Below are 20,164 nucleotides of genomic sequence, written 5' to 3' on the forward strand. Positions count from 1 at the left end.
GAATCTCTGGTGTTTTCAGTTGGCTGCAGCCTATTTGCTATCTCTGGTTCAAACATATTCGAAGTCTGATGATGCTTCCCTCTGTTGTTCTTCTGCTGTGTGACCTCCACGCATGCAGGGTTCAAGACTGTCAGAGCTGGGAGCCACCTTCACAACTACCAGGGTTTCCGGAACTTCCTTTATCTAGCCCTGGGGATGGAAGAGATGTCATCAGAGACGGAGGCTTATTAGGTTTACATGCCATTGATAACGAATGAGGAGGTTTTCTTTTATATAAGGGGAGCTTCTTATAATGTGCTTTAGTAGGGTAAAGAAGCTTTTGAGGTTTGCTTTCTCTGGAAAGATAATTTGTGATCCTGCTGTTGCTTTCCACAAAAATATCATTTGCATACCAGTGCATGTTGTATTACTGAGCACTGGCTGACAAACGGTTCTTAACTCGTCATTCACTCCGCCACTGATTTTTGAATGGCATATGTGTGCCAGCTGTAGTAGGAACTTGCTAGACTCTAGAACTAACCCTTATGAAATAGGGGTCCTGGAGGAAGCAAATGCATATAACTATAAACGTTTGAGGGGATATCAGAGGGGGTGCCTATAGGTGCAAACTTCGTTCATTCATTGTCCCATCTAGGAGGTTTTGTGTCTTAGCAGCGTGTTCCATAGCAACACATCCCTCTATCAAAATATTCATCGTATTATTTTGAAATTCTGTGCTTAGATGTGTGTTTTTCGGACTAAGTTTAGAACTGGTTAAGGACAGGCTATGGGGTACGTATTATATATATCTACACACACACATATATTTATATATATATACATTACCATTGTAAATATAGTATATATTTATATATATACTTATATATATATTTCTCCCTCTCTATATATACATACACACCACACACATACACACACACACTTCTACTGCCAAGCACAGAAAGTCAAAACTCGGCAAGGGTTCTTTTAGTGTTCATGAAAAAATAGATGTGTTAGTTGAGAGTGTCCTTAAGTTGCCAGGGGAAAGACAGGATGGATTCACAAAGGGAGATAATGTTTTTTTTTTTTTCTTTGTTTAACTCTTGAATTCGAAATAATTCAGACTTATGGAAAAGTTGCAAAAATAGTACAGACAATTCCCATATACTCTTCCCTCAGATTCCCCAAACATTTCACCCCATTTGTACTTTCCCTCTCTGTGGATATAATTTTTTCTTTTCTGAAATGTTTGAGAGAGGAAGGTAGAATGCAGGGCAGGGTGAAAGGTGGAAGGAGAGAGGTGGGTTGGGAGGCTTTTTTTTTTTTTTTTTTTTTTAAACCTTCTAAGATGGAGTTTCGCTCTTGTCACCCAGGCTGGAGTGCAATGGCACAATCTCGGCTCACTCTAACCTCTGCCTTCTGAGTTCAAGTGATTCTCCTGCTTCAGTCTCCCGGATAGCTGGGATTACAGGCGCCCACCACCATGCTCGGCTAATTTTTTATATTTTTAGTAGAGGGGTTTCACCATGTTGGCCAGGCTGGTCTTGAACTCCTGACCTCTGATGATTCACCTGCCTTGGCCTACCAAAGTGCTGGGATTACAGGCGTGAGCCACTGTGCCTGGCGATTGGGAGGCTTTTGCCGTAACCCAGAGCGCTATGATGAGGGCTGGACCTGGTTGGAAATGATGAGGAAGGTGAGAAGTGGTTAGGTCTGGCACATATTTTGAAAGGAGAGTTTAAATGGGTTGGATGACAAGAGAGAGAAAAAGAAGTATTAAGGATGATGTCAAGGATTTTGACCTGAGTAACTGGAAGACTAGAGATGCTGTTATTGGGATCGGGAAGACTATGGGAGGAGTGGGTTATAGTAGGGGGAATCAAAAGTGTGTTTTCCGCATGCTAAATTTGAGGTCCAAAAAGGGATGTCAAGTAGTGTTGGCTGGGCGCCGTGGCTCACGCCTGTAATTCCAGCACTTTGGGAGGCTGAGGCGGGCAGATCACCTGAGGTCAAGAGTTCGAGACTAGCCTGATAATTAGTAAAATCGATGATTGATGTTTGCTAATTAATCATATTATTGCTTCTAATACTGCAGGGGGTTCACACCTACCTGTGATGTTGTTCCTAATATCTAGGGACAGAGAGCATGATTTTAGTTTTAATACCACAGTAGGTATACACTCACCCTGTGACACTGATCCTAATATTGAGAGGGGTAGAATATGACATGACTCCCAACATAGCAATGAATGGACAGCCACCCGGTGATATTGCTCCTGATATTCATGGAAGAAGCGTATGATATTACTCCCAATATCCCAGGGAGGGTACAGCTCTTCTGTGATATGGTTCCTAGTATCTGGAGGGGGAGAGGATGATAATAATTCCAGTATCGCAGGCTGTGTTCACCCACCCTGTGATATTGTTATTAATATCCTGGGAGAGGAAGATATGATTCCCCATAGAGCAGGAGGCGTACACCCAGCCTGGGATATTGTTCCTAATATCCATGGAGAGGAGAGGCTGATGTTACTCCCAATATGGCAGGGGGTGTACATCCACCCTGTGATATTCTTCTTAATATTCCAAGGCTGAGAGGTTGATATTACTCCTAGTATCTCAGACACCGTACACCCCCGTGTGATACTCTTCCTGATATCTGGAAGGGGAGAAGATGGTATTAATCCCCATATCGCAGGAGGTGAACACGTACTCTGTGATATCTTTCTTAGTATGCAGGGAGAGAGAGGATAATATTATTCCCAATATTGCAGAAGATGTACACGTCCCCCCGTGATATTGTCCTTAATATTCCAAGGCACAGAAGACAATGTTACTCCCAATATCGCAGAAAGTGTACACCACACAGTGATGTTGTTCCCATGATCCAGGAGGGAAGAGGACGATATGACTTTCAACCCTTGCACCCTGCAATGCTCTCATCCTGCAACACCGACACCAGCTCAACCTGACATGGGACCAGAGGTGCTGGCTGGGGGTGTTCATTGCTTCTCTGTTCTCCCTTGCCAGACTCAGTAGAGGAAGCTGAGACCGAGCAGCCGCAGGAACAAGGTAGGTTTTGCCCGTGGCTCAGGCTTCTCTGGTTATGAGCTGGGCTTTGGAGTAATGGCAGGGGAGGGGACAGAGGTGAGTACGGTGGGCATTGGATGCGGCTGTCACCCCTCTGTGGTGTGGGCCGGGGACTTGAGGGACATCGCCTGAGGTGGGCCTGAACCTCCCGTCTACTCTGACACTGGAGGCCGTGAGGTCCCACATTTCTTCCAATGAACATGCTGACCCCCGCCTGGTCCCCAACCGAGATGGGGCATCCTTTCCACTGCTGGGACCCACATGTAGCTGTGGGTTCCTTTTTCATGACCTGGAGAAGCTGCAGTTCACCCTGTGCTCTGCCTCAGAGATGGGAGGCCACACTGCCCTCAGCGGGTAGCAGAATTCAGAGCCTTAGGTTGCAGGGGCCTCAACTGAGGTCCCTGAAGGGTCTTCTCCTTCCTGAGGGGAGCCAGGGGGGAAGGGAAGGCTGTTGTAGGTTTGCCTCAGGGAGGGGGTGGTTCCACCCTCTGCCAAAGTCACTGGAGCAAAGGCACGTGGCTCTCCAGCTGCCCCGGAGGCCAGGGTAGTGGCTGGGAGGGGCTGTGTGCCTCTGCTGGGTGGGGGCGATTTCTTAGCTAATCTAGTGTAGTCAAGTCAGACATTTGCCTCTAAATCATATTTATTTATTTTTTTAATTCTAAGGCTTTACAGATGAATAAGGAGGCAGTTTGTATTGAACATATTTTTTGCATGTGAGCTTGAAACAGAGGGTCGGTTTAAAGCTAGGTTTTTCCCTTCCCAGTAATGCCTCCTTTCATCCCAGGTTTTCCAACAGGAAATGCGCTTGTTTGCTCACCTCTGGGAGGGGGCTTTGGCTAGGAATCCACCAAAGCCAGCAGACACCAGTGGGCTGCTGGAGCAGTCTGGCCTTTGTTAACCCTTTAGGAACCGTGGGCTTCAGGTTTTCAGACCATCCACGGTGAAGGTGGCCACAGGGGCCTGGAAGCTTTCCCATCCTTCCTGCAGGGATGGTCCGTTTCCCTGCACGGAGCTGGGCACATGGGTACAACACCCCTGTCCTGTGCCGTCGGTGGCTTTACCAATTTTGCATAGCAGCTTTTGAGCTGATCCATAGCTCTGATTGGCTGTTGAGGATTTCATGGATTCCTGTACCCCACCGGGGGGCCCAATATGCTGACAGAAGTTACATTTGTAGTTGTGGTGCTGCATATTCATGGGTCCAGTTAGAAGGCTTTGATTCTTTCTAAAGGGAAAGGCATCTCTGAGGGGTCACTGTTCTGACACAGTCTCCTAAAACCTTGCTGTCAGGTGGGCGACAAAACAGGACAGGAGGGTGATTTTGTAGGAGAGTCGGGCCACGGGCCTGCGTGTTCTCTCTGTCCCCGTAGTGCCGGAGTTCGTACGTGCTCCAGGCCCCGAGTTTGCGTTGCACATAATTCTTAAGGGCTCATGGCAAGCTGCGCCGGGGACACAGAGGGCAGGGATGGGGGGACCCTGCCCCCAGTGGACCAAGGACTCACTGCCGGACTCTAATATGTCTGGGTGTTTTTGTGACTTGCAGAAATACCTCCATCTTGTCTGGGCCTGGATCCACAGGAGACCCTGTCGAAGGTGAAGAATGTTCTGGAACAATGCAAGACCTGCCCAGGCTGCCCCCTGGAGCCAGCGTCCTGGGGTCTCTGTGCGGCATCCAGCAACGTGAGCTTGCAGGACCCCGAGGACCCCTCCTTCTTCTTGGAAGCTGAGGACGACTGGGAGGACCCAGAGGCCCTGAGCTCACTGCTGCTGTTCCTGAACGCCCCCGGGTACAAGGCCAGCTTCTGTGGCCTGTACGACGTGGCACTGCCATGGCTGAGCGGCATGTTCTGCAGCTTTAGCGACGAGGAGGAGCTGACTGAGTGCCTGGCACATGCCCGAGGGGCGGCCAAGAAAGCTGGCCTCTTCATGACCAGAGTCCGTGCCATCGTGGACTGCCTGGTGGCCCTGGCCTGGCTTCACGTGCTTCATGGACAGAGCCTGGTGACCCTGAACATCCTGCAGTCTGTCCAGGATGCAGTGGTGGCCAGAGAGGACCAGAGGGTGTAATGGCCAACATGCTGGCCGTGGCTGTGAAGAGGACAGGCCGGACGAGGCAGGCAGCTGAGGGCTACTACTGCGCCTTATGAGCGGCTTGGGACCTGGGCCATTGGAGGAACCAGGCAGTGGTGCTGGCCAATTTCGGGACCCTGTGCCTGCATGCAAGTGCCAGCAGGCTGGCCCAGCACTACCTCCTGGGGACCATGCGGCTGTTCTCGAGGCTGCCCTGCAGGGAGTGTGGCCGAGACTTCACCCACGTACTCCTGCAGCTGGGCCACCTCTGCACCCGCCAGGGCCCAGCCCAGCAGGGCAAGGGCTACTATGAGTGGGCCCTTCTGGTCACCGTAGAAATAGGCCATGTGGAGAGTGAGTGCCCTAGTTCCTCCTGTGAGCCTTCTGGGGCCACTCGGGTCAGGGCTCACCTGGGGTTTATGATTCAGAAACAAGTGGTGGTTTTTCTACCATCGAAAGTGCTGAGCCATGTCCAGCAGCAGATGTTGGCAAGCGCCCTGGAGACAGGCGGTTCCCATGCAGGGCCAGGCCCTCTGTGGCCTACTGAGGCAGCCAGCTCTTCCTGGTTTGCCCAGGGACCATCCTGCCTTGGGCACTGAAAGTCCTGCATGCTGGGAATTCCTAGACATAACCCTGGGATCAAGGCAGGCTCGGCTGCGCTGGGACTTCGGGCCCCACCATGAGCCAGGCCCTGAACACCAGTTCTTGTGCCCGTGTTATCTGCTTGGTATGTTGGCAGCCTGCGCACCTGTCATCCCACTTCACAGAGGACACGGGGGCGGGTGATTGCCCAAAGCCGCAGAGCAGTTCATGCAAAAGCAGCTCGTTGTGCAGTGTGCCAGGCCCCACCCACAAATGGGGCTTGTGGGGTCCTCGGGTGGCAGAGACTGAGCGTGGGAATGTGAGCTTCAGGCCACAGAAGCCACAAAAGGGTGAATGGCGTGATGGCGGGGCAGCACTTGGCCCTGGGTTAGGGAAGCCTCTTTAGTCTAGAACCAGAGGGTTGAGAGCATTTAGTCAAGTAATAGTTGGTGGAGGAGAGGCTGGTGGTGTAGCCTGTGTGAAGGCCTAGGGGTGAGAGAGTGGGGGTGAGTGAGTGGGAATGAGTGGGGTGTGAGTGGGGGTGAGTGAGTGGGAGGGGTAGCGGGGATGAGTGGGGTGTGAGTGGGGGTGAGTGAGCGGGAGTGGTAGCGGGGTTGAGTGGGAGTGGGAGCGGGGATGAGTGGGAGTGTGAGCGGGGATGAGTGGGGTGGGAGCGGGGATGAGTGAACAGGGCTTATGCAGGGAGGTGCAGAGTTGGGAGGGGGTGGGTTGGGTGCTGGATGGTGAGAAGCTCTTCTGGAGCGCTAAGCAGGGCCTGGGGCCTCAGGCTGTGGCTTGGCCTTTTCCCCAAGAGCACTGGGGAGCCATGGAGTGCTATCGAACAGTCACTGCAGACGGAGCAGTGAACGGACAGTAGGTGGGCAGGGCTGTCCGAAATCTAGGCCACAGAGAATAGATGAGGAAGTTGAGTCCAGGGAAATGGCTGAGACAAGGGATACTGTTGTGGGTCCCCTCTGTCTTGCAGCGCTTTGTCATGGCATAGTGAGACCACTCAGAGGTGCCTCCTGTGACCTGGACCAGAGCCCCAGGGGCTGTGACCAAACCTGCCCATTTCCAGCACAGGCCTGGCACCCACTCCTGGCCCTAGGAGGGATAAGATTTTGGAAAGGACCGTGTGAAGGGGCCCCGGTCCCACACATCTGCCCAAGGAGGGTTGGGGGGTTCAGACCCAGGCTTCTTCCCCAGGGACATTCTCTTACTGGAAGGAGACCTTCCAGGAACCCAGTGCCCCAGCCCCCACTGCAGCCTCCAGTGGCTCTTGGCACAATAGCCTGTGGTACCTCCTCCTACGAGGCCCTCCCCGGGGTGCTGGGGGATTCAGACTTGGAAATGCAGGCCAGGGAACGGGGATCATGCTTCCCTGTCTCCCCACCCTGCGCTGAACGATCGAGGAGACCAAGGGCGGGGCTGATACCCCACATGCTTCCTTGGGGTCATTTTTGAGTCACTTTCGGTAGTTTGTGTCCTTCTAAGAATTTGGCTGTTATGTCTAGATGGTCTGGTTTGTTGGTGTACAATTGTTCGTAGTGTTTTCGTGGAATCCTTTTATTTCTGTCAGGTCGGCAATAATGTTTCCTTTTCATTTCTGATTTTAGAAACTTGGGTTTGTAATTTTTTATTTCTTCATTTTTATTAGAGATGGGGTCTCATCATGTTCCCCCGGGCTGGTCTTGAATGCTGGCCTCACGATCCTTCCACCTCAGCCTCACAAAGTGCTGGGATGACAGGCGTCAGCCATGGTGCTCAGTCTCTGATTTTAGTCATTTGTGTCCCGTCTTTCTTTCCTCGGTCAGTCTAGTGAACAATTTGTCAATTGTGTTATTTTCAAAAAACCCACCTTCGGTTCTGTTGTCTCTTTTGTTTTTCCATTCTCTGTATTTTTACTTTCCATTTCCACTCTCACGTTTATTATTTTCTTCCTTTTATTCACTTTGGGTTTAGTTCTTTTTCTAGTTTCTCAAGGTGGAAGGTTAGGTTTTTGATTTGAGATTTTTCTTCTTTCTTTGAATGTAGACATTTACAGTTATAAATTTCCCTTTCAGCACTGCCTTAGCTGCATCTTGGAATTTTTGATACGTTGTGCTATTTTTATTTTTAAAGACAGAGTTTTGCTCTATTGCCCAGGCTGGGGTGCAGTGGTGCAATCTTGGCTCACTGCAACTTCTACTCAGGTTAGAGCCATTCTTATGCCTCAGCCTCCCGAGTAGCTGGAATTACAGATGTGCACCACTCCACCCGGCTAATTTTTGTATTTTTTTTAAATATAGAGACGGGATTTCACCATGTTTCCCAGGCTGATCTCAAACTCCGGGACTCAAGCGATGCTGCTGCCTCGGCCTCCCACAGTGCTGGGATGAGAGGCGTGAGCCACCGCACTGGCCGGGGCTGTGCGTTTGTTTGCATTCTTCTCAAATTAGTTTTTGGTTTCCCTGCTGGTCTCTTTGACTCACTGGATGTTTAGGAGTGTGTAGTTTTCACATATTTTTTGAATTTCCCACATTTCCTTCACTGTCGATTTCCAGTTTTGTGCCAGTACAGCTGAAGAACACCTCTGCTTTGGTCTCAGTCCTTCTCCATTCACTGAGGCTCGTTTTGTGGCCTGGCACATGGTCTGTCATGGGGAATGTCCCATGGGTGCTCGAGAGGACTGTGTATTCGGCTGTTGTTGGGTGGCGTGTGTGACAGATGTCCATTCGGCGTACCTGGTTTCCTATGTTAATCTCCGGAATGTTTCTGACACTAGAAAATCAGGCTTTGGGAGAGGCCAGTGAGCCTGTGGCTAGGGAGCCTGGTTGCATGAGAGAAGCATGTGTGGGAACGCCAGGGGCCAGCTTTGAATCCCATTCCCCCAACATGATGCCATGTGTGGCAGACGTGATGCTTGGCTTTGCTCTCTCAGGGTTCCATCTGTGACAGGGGCCACTTGTGCCCCTGGCCTCATCAGCTCAGGCTGAAGGCAGCCCTGATCCTGGCCAGAGGGTCTTTGTGAAGCAGAAATAGATGGCCTGGTGCAGGTGCCAAGCCCCTGCTGTTCACTCTGTGTCCATCCACAACCTCGGCCCTGGGAGTTGTAAAGAAGGCCGGCCTGTACCATGAGCATCTGCACCAAGATGTGCCCATGTCACAGTGTGCTTGGCGTCTGCCCTGGCACAGGTGCATGGCCTGTCTGCGCTCAGGCGCCCCGCCTATGGGGCCCAGGCTCACAGAGGTGTGAAGGAGGCAAGCAGGGGCCTCTGAGCCCAGCCAGCCTCGCTTCGATGCTGGGAGACTAACGTCTTCCATTTTGTCTTCTGCCCAGACCAGCTGCGGGCCGTCCAGTGGCTGTGCTACTTCTACAGCGCCGTCATGCCCAGCGAGGCCCAGTATGTCATCTACCACGATCTCCAGCTCTCCCTGGCCCGCAAGGTGGCCGACAAGGTGCTGGAGGGGCAGCTCCTGGAGACCATCAGTCAGCTCTACCTGTCCCTGGGCACGGAGCGGTAAGGGCTGGCTTTGCAGTGGTGGAGGTGGGGGCGGGCAGGGAGAAGGGCACAGGGAAGCTGGCCCAGGGCCCAGCAGCCCCTCTCCTTTTGATCATTTGGTGCTTTGGCATCAGATGCTTTGAGCTGGCCGGCCTGGGGTCATCCCAGGGCTGCTGCTGGCCCATGAGTCCCAGCTTGAGCCTCCCTTGTTGGGGCAAAGGTCACCTCAACCCCAGCAGAGGCAGTAGGTGCACTCTGGGCTGTTCTTCCTACTATGGTGGCTTTTGTCATCTTACCTGTGCCTGCCCCGAATCTTCACTCCTGGGCTTCGTCTGTCCCCTTAAATGTGACCACGGCAGCCACCTGTGGCTTCTCTCCCACAGAAGACAGAGCCAGTTGTGTCACCTGCTTCCCTGGGGCAGGGTTTCAAGGTCTCACATCCCATATTTGGCCTAGTCAGCTTCCCCCAAGCATCCTGACCTGGTGGGGTAACCATGGCCCTGGCCACCCCACCCATAGGGCCCAGTGACATTGCTGCAGTCCCAGCCCCTTGAGTGTTGGACTTACTGAGAGAGCAGAGAAGGAGCCAGATTCCATAGGGACCTGGGAGACTGACTGTAGTCTTGGCCTCAAGTTCACAGAAGGAAAATGGGACAGTGTGCTAGAGCCATGCTTCTCAAAGTGTAGTCCCTGGACCAGTAGAGCAGCATCCATGTCACCTAGGAGTTTGTGGCAAGTGGGAGTTCTAGGGCCTGCCCCAGGCCTGTGGAGCCGGAAGCTCTGGGGGCAGGGCCAGCAAGCTATAAGGACAGGCCTCCGGGTGACTGTGATGCCTGCACACCTTGAGAACCATCGACCTAGATAGCCTCTGAACACTAACGGCTCCTGGTGCGTCTGGAGAAGACACAGGCCATGACTGGGAGGCAGGGGAGATGGACTAGCACACTCCTCCTGCCACAGGGCAGCATGATGCTCGATTCCCTCAGAAGGATGTCCTTCATCTTTTCCATGCCGTGTGTGTTCACTCTGGCCATCCCAGCAGCCTGGGAAGGGCAGAACACTGCACACACAAGAGGGCCGTTCCCAGTCCCCACATGCCAGATTCATCTGTCATCAGACCCACGGGAGGAGGCAGACTGGTTCCAGGAGGATGAGAGCCCTTGTTCTGACACCTGTGTCTGATTCCAGTGATTCCAGGGCCTACAAATCCTCTCTGGACTACACCAAACGAAGTCTGGGGATTTTCATTGACCTCCAGAGGAAAGAGGAGGCACATGCCTGGCTGCAAGCAGGGAAGATCTATTACCTCCTGCGGCAGAGCGAGCTGGTGGACCTGTACATCCAGGTGAGTGGCAAGGGATGCAGGAGGACTCCTGTGCTGTTCACTCTCTGTCCATCCACCCATCCATTCACCCTTCCATCATCTATTTACCTGTTCATCCTTCCATCCATCCATCCATCATCCATCCGTCTGTCCTTTCATCCATCCATCATTCATCCATCCTTTTATCATCCATCTATTCACCCGTCTATCCATCCATTCACCTGTCCATCCACCCATCCGTTCATCCTTCCATCACCTATTTACCTGTTCATTCTTCTATCCATCCATCATCCATCCATCCATCATGCATCCACTCGCTTGCTCATCCTTCCATCCATCCATCCATTCACCTGTTCATCCATCCATCCCTTTATCATCCATTGATTCAGCCACCATCCGTCCATCTGTTCGTCCGTTCATCCTTCCATCATCCATCCATTCACCTGTTCATCCATCCATCATCCATCCATCATCCATCCACCTACCAATTGATCTTTCCATTCATCCATCCTCTCACCCATCCATCCATTCACCGTTCGTCCATCCACCCACCCACCAATCTACCTATTAATGCATCCCTCCATTCATCTATCTGTCCATTTGTTTATCCATACATTCGTCTGTCCACCATCTATCCATCCACATGTACATACATCATCTACCCTCCACCCATCCATACATTATCTACCCACCCATACATACACACATCATTCCACCCACCCACCCATCCATCCATTCATCCATCCATCCATCCAAGCATTCATCTATCCACACACCCTTCCATCCATCCATGTGTCTTCATCTCCTCATCCATTCATCCATCCATCCACTCATTCCTAAGCCACTGCTGAGCACCTGTTGTGTGCCTTTTCCCTCCCTCCAACTGGTTCCCTCACATCCTCCTCCGGTGGCCAGCATCTTCTCCCTGAGGGCAGAGGCGCGGCCCCTCACAGTGCACAGCACTTGCTGGTATACAGCACATCCTCAAATAATGTGACCACTCAGTTAACACACAGAAGAACTTGCTCCAAGCGACACGTGGCACATCTCCTTACAAAATGAATCTATCATAGTGGCTGTTTTCAGAGGCTTTCCGAAACACTGTGTGATCTGGTACAAATTGTGAAGCCCAGGAGCCTGGTGAAGCTTTCATTATTGAGCACCTGCTGTATACCTCCTTGAGCTGAGGAGAGGGATCAAGAGCTCATGGCCAAGAGGGGACCAGGCCCACCCACAAACACTGAAACACTGCTGATGTGGCAGGGATGTGACAACGCAGAAAGGAGACAGGGGCTGGGCTCCCAGCAATCTAGGGGCCACGGAGACTGGTTTGAGTGCAGGGGGAGTGGGCTAGGGCTACCCCTGGTGGTAGGATTCACAGGTGTCGGGCTCCTGGGCTGCAGCTGCTCAGTCACCTCCTGGCACTCAGGCGCATCAGTTCATTGTCCTCATGCCAGTGGTGGGGGCAGCCTCCATGCACAGGGTCTGAAAAATGCTCAGGTGTACCTGTAGTGTGTGGGAGAAAAGAGGCTGGCAAAGGTGCGCGTAGCCACGTTGCTAGGTGTGGGTCTGGAGCGAACTTCTGTCTCCTTTCAGGTGGCACAGAATGTGGACGTGCACACAGGCGACCCCAACCTGGGGCTGGAGCTGTTGGAGGCAGTTGGAGACATCTTCTTCAATGGGCCCTGGGAGCAGGAGGAAGGCATGCCCTTCTACCGAGTGAGCTGGCCTGTGGGCTGATGTGGGTGGGCCTCAGTGGGGCACCTGGTGGTCTGAGGCATATGACCATGCCGCTGCCCGGGAAAAACGCTCGGAGCCTGGACGTGACAATTGCTCTACCCTTGTACCTGATGACCTCAAGCAACCATGAGTGGGAAGTCCTGTCCCCATCTTCCAGATGAGGAAACTGAGGCTCAGAGAGGCACAGGGACATGTCAAAGGACACACAGCATATCAGTGGGAGGCCCAGGTCTGCATGTACCCCGAAGTGGGACGACTTCTCCTTTCCTCTGAGCTCACAGTGTGGCTCAGCCCTGGGCACAGATCAGTGTGGTGTTTCTAGAGCAGAGAGGAGTGTTGGCTCCCCCCAGTCAGACCCCCAGTGCTCAGGTGGGAGAGGCTGGTTTGAGGCTGTCGGGAGTAGCTGGATGGGCCTCAGGTGACTCTTCAGCCCCCAACTTGGGTGTCTGAACTATGTGTTATCCCACAGCACAGAGCTGTGTCGAGGTGCAGGAGTAGCTGGGGTGTGGGAAGCTCCAAGCACATGTTTGAGCTCTGACGAGGACGCTGCGCAAGGTGGGTGCTGTGGGAAACCTGACCCCACCTGCCTGTGTGGTAGGACCAGGCCCTGCCCCTGGCAGTGACTACGGACAACCGCAGGGTGGAGCCGCAGCTACAGCTGTGCAGCAAGCTGGTGGCACTCCTGGTCACAATGGAGAAGCCACAGGAGAGCTTGGAGGTTGCCCACATGGTCCTAGCACTCAGCATCACTCTGGGTACGTCCCCTGAGCCCCCACCCTGCCAGGACCCACACTTTGCCAGAGCCCAGCCTCTGGGTCTGCAGGCCAGGAGCTGAAACAGCTGCTGCATTTTCCTGGTCTCCTGTCCAGGCAGGCAGATCTGCCCAACTGGCTTCCCCGTCCGGCTGTGGGGCACAGCCCGAGGTCTCTCACGCAGTGCAGAGCTCCCTGCCTGCCTGATTTCTGCTTCCTCTGCCTGTTCCCGCTGCTGACCACAAGGGCCGCCCAGTGTGCCCTCTGCCTTCCAGACATGCCAGGCATCTCGTTGGTCCCTGTATGTGCCAGGCTGAGTGGCACATTCCCTTTGTCTTGTGCCTTTCCCACCGTCATCAACCACACGGCTCTCTGGCTGATAAAATCCCAGTTCCCCTTCCAGCAGTCTGCCCCTTAAGGCCGGGCATCCCCTGGTGCTGTGCCAGGGTCGTCTGTCCCCCTCCAGAGACAGGGAACCCTAGGCAGGCCACATGTGCCAGTGCCTTGTGTCCTGTGGACCAGTACACAGTAGGTGTGCAGCTGACTTCCCAAGGTAGGGGGATCTGATCGTGACACACCCAGGAGGAGTCAGATGTCACATCTGTGGGTTGCCTGGAGCTGGGGTACCCAGGAGCACCTGAACTGCATGGGCTCCCCTGGTTAAAACCAGTGAGCAAAGGCAGGTGGCTATGTGTAGACACAGAGCTGGGCCATCCAGGTCCGACTTTGCCAAAGCCTCACAGTAGACAGGGGCAGGCCTTATTAATTCTGCTTTCCAGACGGGAAAGTGAGTCTGGGAACCCAGAAGGGAATGGCCAGAGCTGCCCAGGTGACCACAGGTGCCTGGAGGCAAGCCACGAGTGCTGCCTGGGGTCTGTATACCTGCTCCTGAGGGGCCTGTGCCCTGCCTGCCCCAGGGAGCCACGTCCTCACACCTGCCCCTTTGGCCTGCACCCCAGGGGACCGGCTGAATGAGCGCGTGGCCTACCACCGGCTGGGCCATGACAAGCTGGCGGAGCACTTCTACCTCAAGACCCTGTAGCTCTGCAACTTGCCACTGGGGTTCGACGAGGAGACCCTCTACTACGTGAAGGTGTACCTGATGCTCCGTGACATCATCTTCTACGACCTGAAGGTGGGAGGGAGGGGCAGGGCTCGGGGTGTTCCCAGTCCCCTTGGAGTGGGATCTCCACCCAGCCCCGAGGCCTGGGTTCCAGCCTTCCTTAGAAATGGCCCAGTGGCCGCCCTGGAGCTCTATGCCCGGCTGGAGGAGCCAGCAAGGTTAGCAGATACAATTCAGCTCCCAAGATGGCCAGGCCCCACCCTCAGGAACTCAGTCTCAGCCAGGGAGGCTGACACATGAGTGGGCAATGGTGGCCTCTGGGTTAAGAAGGAGGATTGTAGTCAGGGAGGCCCTCCTGGAGGAGGTGACATCAAAGCTGAGTCTTGACAGTCAAGTGTCAAGGTGCATTTAACAAAGAAAATAGGGTCGGGAGAAGGACATTTCGGAGGACAGCATCATCCTCACATTGAATCCACGTTGCAAGATCCAACCCAAATCCTGGCACCTCCTCTAGGAAGCCTGCGCAGGGTGCCAGCCTGCACGGAGCAACTCCTTCCTGGAGTCCCGAGACACCTTGAATCTTCACATCACCCAGGAAGGGTGGGGTGGGACCAGTATCTTACCATTGGGTTCACAAACAGGGAAACCCCAGCTCAGGGCAGGTGCAGTGGGGCGGGGCCCCAGCCAGCCAGGCTGAGGCCTTGCCGGGTCGGGTGTGTCTGGAGGGGACGTGCTGTGCTCTGTCTGCCCCAGCCTTGCAGGGCTGGAGAGCTGGGACTGGCAGACTCAGACCTGGGGTGTCTCTACCCCTCTGCCCAGCAGGCACCGCCCTTCCTTAGCATCACACCGGCACCGCGTCAGTACTCGTTATGGGCTGAGGGGCCCGGGCACTCCAGTCCAGGGGCCGAGATCTTGGAGGCCTTAGAACAACTTGAGGAGCGGGGCAGCCCTAAGACCCTGCCCTGTATCCCCCACTGCAGGCCTACAGCGGCCCGATATGCCTCAGCCCAGTGCTGGCGACACCTGGTGGTCAGATGTGGTCCCTGTGGCCTCCCAAGTCCCAGCCAGACATGGAGGTGCCAGGTGTCAGGCCTAGGGGGACGCTGCTCACTGCTCAGGGGCTTGCCTGGGACCCAGGGGGACGGGCCTCCCAGAAGAGGCCTTTCTCTCTCTTGGTCAAGCCTGCCGCCCACTCCGCCTGTCCAGGAGAAAGGAAAGCGCCAAGTAGTACCTGAGAGGCCAAAGTCCATGGTTGGGGTCGGGGGACAGTGGCCTCCTTCACCTCCTTCCCATGCACAGCCCTCTGGGCCTCATCGTGACTATGCTGTCAGCGCAGGCCAGCTTCCCACAGGGAGGCCCCCTTGGAATTCCCCAAGGGCGGCTGTCTTTCCAAGGCTACACCCTCCTCCTTGTATAGGAGGCTCTGGACCCAGGGCCCAGAGGAGTGGGAGAAAAAGCCGGGCTGGATGGGACCTGGAAGGTTGGCAGAGAAGCAGGGGTAAATGGGCATCTTTGCCAACTGCCTCTAAAATGGTGTCCCCTTTAGTCTACACATGAGAGTGAGCCCTGGAATAGGGTGGATTAGGTGTGTCCTGGCTCAGCCTGCCACTCAGTAGCTGCTGTACACACTACAGGCAGATGAAAATGCGCACAGGCACACACACAGGGACACGTACGCACAGGCACATGTAGAGACATATGCTTTGGCTGGCTCCTTCCTGTTTAGTTGGGAAGTCCCCACCCCTTCAGGAAGCCTTTGCCTTTCACCCCTGGCTGAGTCTGGGACCTCCTGGGCTTCCCTCTGCCACAGCCCGGGCCACCCTGTGTGGTCAGTGTTCAATCCCGAGGCCCTCAGACTGGGAGCAAGGACATTAGGCTCAGCCACGCACCCAGCACAGAGTCCAGTGTTCGGCTGGGCCGGGTGCATTGGATGAGCAGTGGCGGTGACTTGGGGCCTTCTCACGCCCCTGCTCCGTGTGTGGGGTGGGACAGTGAGGGAATGGACTGCTGCATCTTGGACTTTGTCATTGGGAGCCATCTTGAGATGGTAAAGAGGGACAGGCCAGGCATGGGTCTCAGAGAGGTCCCTTAGGTGACCCCCATGTGGAGGAGGAGCCTGGGGAGAAGCCGGGTGGGGGATGGGAGGGTCAAGGAGGAGGTCTGGGAGATGGCATCCCATCCCAGCGATGGTGAGTTTGAGCCAAAGATGCATTGACAATGGGAGTGGATATCTGGGGAGTCACATTCTGTCAATATTTCAGGGAACATTGCCAAAGAGGACACCTTAGAGATGGTTTTCTACCTGGCCTGGCCCGTGGAGGGCCTGGAAATGGTCAGCATGGACAGGGGCCAGAGGGGAGCCTGGGTCACTCAACACTGTGCCCCTGCTGTGGCTTGGAGCCACGGGTCCTGCATGGAACTCTCAGAGCAGGCAGGATCTGCCCTGACCTCAGCCCATGGGGAAAGCAGCCACTGCCTGCAGAGAGGGTGGCACTGGGGCAGGAGGCTTGGGGTGAGTGGGGCGTAGGGACAGTCAGGAAGTCTTCCAGGGGTATCAGGGTCGTCCCCACCTCCTGCAGCTGAGACCACAGCAGTGTCACAGGCTTCGGGGTTCATGGGGTGAGCCAGCATTGGCTGGACATGTGGAATGACCTGGAGACAGGAATGGCCTCTGGGAAGATGGGCTCCGAGTCCCCCTTTTGCTGAGCATGGCCTGTCTCCTTCAGAACCCGTTTGATGCAGCCAGGTACTACCAGCTGGCACTGGCAGCCGCCGTGGACCTGGGCAACAAGAAGGCACAGCTGAAGATCTACACGCGGCTGGCCACCATCTCCCACAACTTCCTCCTGGACAGCGAGAAGTCGCTCTTCTTCTACCAGAGGGCCAGGACCTTTGCCACCGAGCTCAACGTCCACAGGGTCAACCTACCTCCTCTGCCACCCTGCGGGTGGGCCCCTTGGTTGACCCCAGCCACCCTCGCTGAGGACAGCATCCAAGGGAGTGGGTATTGTGCAAGGAGGATGGTCTCCTGCCTCTCCTGGTGTCTCCCGTGGCTCATTTTCTGGGAAATGGAGGAATGAAAGCAGGGTTCATATAGCAATAAATTTTTTTTTTGCAATAACATACCGAAGTCCCCAGGGCATCCTTCCCTGTGTGCTTCCTGGGCTGGGTCTAGGGGCCAGCTCCTTCCCTGGTGGCAGCCCTCTGATCTTGGGGATGAGAAGGACCCTGAGTCCAACAGACCTGGGCCAGGTCACCATGAACCTCGGTTTCCTCGGCGGCCAGAGGGGAGATGGTGGTGGAACTCCCTGGGCAGGTCCCTGTTCTCCCTGCTCAGAGCTTTTACTGCAGGTCTCGTGCTGCTCTTGCCTTTAACCTTCAGGCCACTGTGCCCAAATGTGGGGGCTCCATTGAAGAAATAGAGGCACAGAGAGGTTAGGTGTCTGGCCCACCGTCACACAGCAGGTAGGGGCGGAAACGAAGAGCCCAGTACACTGACCACCACACCACCCTGCCAGCCTGCAGCCAGGAAGGTGTCCCCCATTAGGACCCAAGGTCAGCTCCTGGAGCTCTCTTGTGGTGTCAGGAGAGCCACAGGCCAGTGAGGGTGGCGACGGGGATCCCTCACTTAGTGTCCTCTGCTCCCAGACTTGGTTGGGCCGAGCCTGGCCAGTCCTACCTCTGGCCACTGGTCAGCCCTGCGGGAAGTGAGATGCAGGGATTTCCGCCTGTGTAGACGCTGCTACCCAGTATTGAAAGCCTTATCTGGGCTGACCCCAGCCATCCTCACATGCCCCTCCCCTTCTGGCCCCCAGCCCTCATCCCAGAGCCAGGAATCCCAGGTTTTCCTTCTTGGAATCTCTTGGCCCCAGGGAACACAGTTCACACGGTCTCTTTGCCAGTTTACACAAGAAAACAGAGGTTCAGAGACTATGGGTGTCTCACTTGATTCTCACGTACACTGCACTCTCCCAGGCCCCTCTTTTAAACACTTTAAATGAGGTGACTTTCACATCGCATGCAACTATTTCAACGCGAATAATGTGGTGGCATTTGTGCATTCACAGTCCTGTGCAACCACTCACGCCATCTAGTTTCAAAATGTATTCATCTCCCCAGAAGAAACCTCCCATCCTCACTAAGCAGTTACCCCTCCTTGGTATCCCCCAAGCCCCTCGTTTAATGGAAGGGGAAACTGAGGCCCGGAGAGAGACTTGCCATTAGGCGGAGCTCTGATAATAAGGAATCAGGCACCCATCTGCTGGTTCAATCCTGGGTTGGTTTTCCACCCAGCAGAGGTGACAGAGCCAGGAGGTTCTGGGACCCCATGCTTGCAGCCAGAGCCCTACCCTGAGCCTCCCCAGCAGGGGGCAGCAGAGAGCTTTCCAGAACCAGCAGCGGGTCAGAGCTGCTGACAAACCTCACGAAGACCCCAGATCGCTGTCTCTGTGGGTTGGGTTTGGGAATTGGAGAGGAGGCCGCATGATTGGAAACTTGAAGACAGCACGGCCTGGCTGGAGCAGCCGGAAGCGCCGTCACGTTGAGTGAGGACACAGACCTCCTGCCCGCTGGGCCGGGCCTGCAGCCATTCTTCTCGGGGTGGGGCCCGTAGGTCCGGGTTGCTCTTGGTCCCTGACCTGCCTCAGAGTCCGGGGGGCTTTGGAACTCTGCCTCCCCATCTCCACCCACCCTGGCTGGTGCCATGAGGGGCCTGGATCCTGGGATCCTGTTCCTCTTGGGCAGAAGAGACTGGGGGACCAGAGGAGATGATGGGTCTTCAAGCCCCACATTCAAACCCCAGCCCACCACTGACAGTCTGGGGGTCGGGATGAGGGAGTTGATGTCTCTGAGCCCCAGTTTTGTCACCACTAAAATGAGGCCGACATACTGGTGCAGAGTGCCAGCCCCCGGGCTAACAGAGACCTGTTTCCTACTGGCAATACCTCTTACTCCTAGGAACAGCTCCAACCACCACACACTAGGGAACACTCAACCCAGGCCAACTTGTCAGAGGCACGTGAACCAGAGCGACTCCATCTTGAATGGGGGCTGGGTAAAGGGAGGCTGAGACCTGCTGGGTCGCATTCCCAGGAGGCTAGGTATTCTTAGTCACAGGATGAGATAGGAGGTCGGCACAAGATACAGGTCATAAAGACCTTGCTGATAAAGCACGTTGCAGTAAAGTCCGCCAAAGCTCACCAAACCCAAGATGGCCACGAGAGTGACCTCTGGTTCTCCTCACGGCTCATTATATGCTAATTATAATGCATTAGCTGCTACAAGACACTCCCACCAGCGCTGCGACAGTTTACAGATGCCATGGCAGCATCTGGAGGTTACCCTACGTGGTCTCAGAAGGGAGGGCAGAAATTCTCAGTTCTGCGAATTGCCCACCCCTTTCCTGGAACACTCATGAATAGTCCAACCCTTGTTTAGCGTATGATCAAGAAATAACCATGAAAAAGGGCAACCAGCAGCCTTTGGGGCCACTCTGCCTATGGAGCAGCCATTCTTTTTTTCTTTCTTTCTTTCTTTTTATTTTTTTATTTTTTTTTTTGAGATGGAGTCCCGCTCTATTGGCTGAACTGGAATGCAGTGGCGTGATCTTGGCTCACTACAACCTCCACCTCCTGGGTTCAAGTGATTCTCCTGCCTCAGCCTTCCTAGTAGCTGGGATTACAGGCACCTGCCACCACGCCCAGTTAATGTTTTGTATTTTAGTGGCGACAGGGTTTTGCCATGTTGGAACAGGCTGGTCTCGAACTTCTCACCTCAGGTGATCCATCTGCCTCGGCATCCCAAAGTTATAGGATTACAGGAGTGAGCCACTGCGCCTGGCCAGAGTAGCCATTCTTCTATTCCTTTTCTTTCCTAATAAACTTGCTTTCACTTTATGGACTCGCCCGGAATTCTTTCTTACGTGAGATCCAAGAAACCTCTCTTGGGGTCTGGATCGGAACTGCTTTCCAGTAACAAACTTGCTTAACCTCTCAGACCCTTCGTCTCTTCATCTGTAACCAAAGACAAAGCCTCCCCCGAGGTTCCAAAAGTGTGGAGAGAATGCATGGGAAATGAGGGGCACAGA

General features: G+C 54.4%; 1 protein-coding gene across 1 annotated transcript; it reads left to right on the forward strand.

Moving 5' to 3' along the window:
- The first annotated feature begins 869 nt into the window (after positions 1 to 869).
- LOC140711225 (SH3 domain and tetratricopeptide repeat-containing protein 1-like) lies at positions 870 to 17,204 on the forward strand. The gene is given in 9 exon segments (XM_073014153.1): positions 870 to 3,048; positions 4,610 to 5,125; positions 5,128 to 5,490; positions 9,038 to 9,218; positions 10,389 to 10,545; positions 12,121 to 12,243; positions 12,863 to 13,019; positions 13,976 to 14,151; positions 16,806 to 17,204. Coding segments are annotated over 8 exon segments (1,728 nt in total). The 5' UTR covers positions 870 to 3,048; positions 4,610 to 4,908; the 3' UTR covers positions 17,160 to 17,204.
- Positions 17,205 to 20,164: the final 2,960 nt, after the last annotated feature.

This window comes from Chlorocebus sabaeus, unplaced genomic scaffold (assembly GCF_047675955.1).
Source record: "Chlorocebus sabaeus isolate Y175 unplaced genomic scaffold, mChlSab1.0.hap1 unalloc_scaffold_324, whole genome shotgun sequence".
Taxonomy (NCBI): domain Eukaryota; kingdom Metazoa; phylum Chordata; class Mammalia; order Primates; family Cercopithecidae; genus Chlorocebus; species Chlorocebus sabaeus.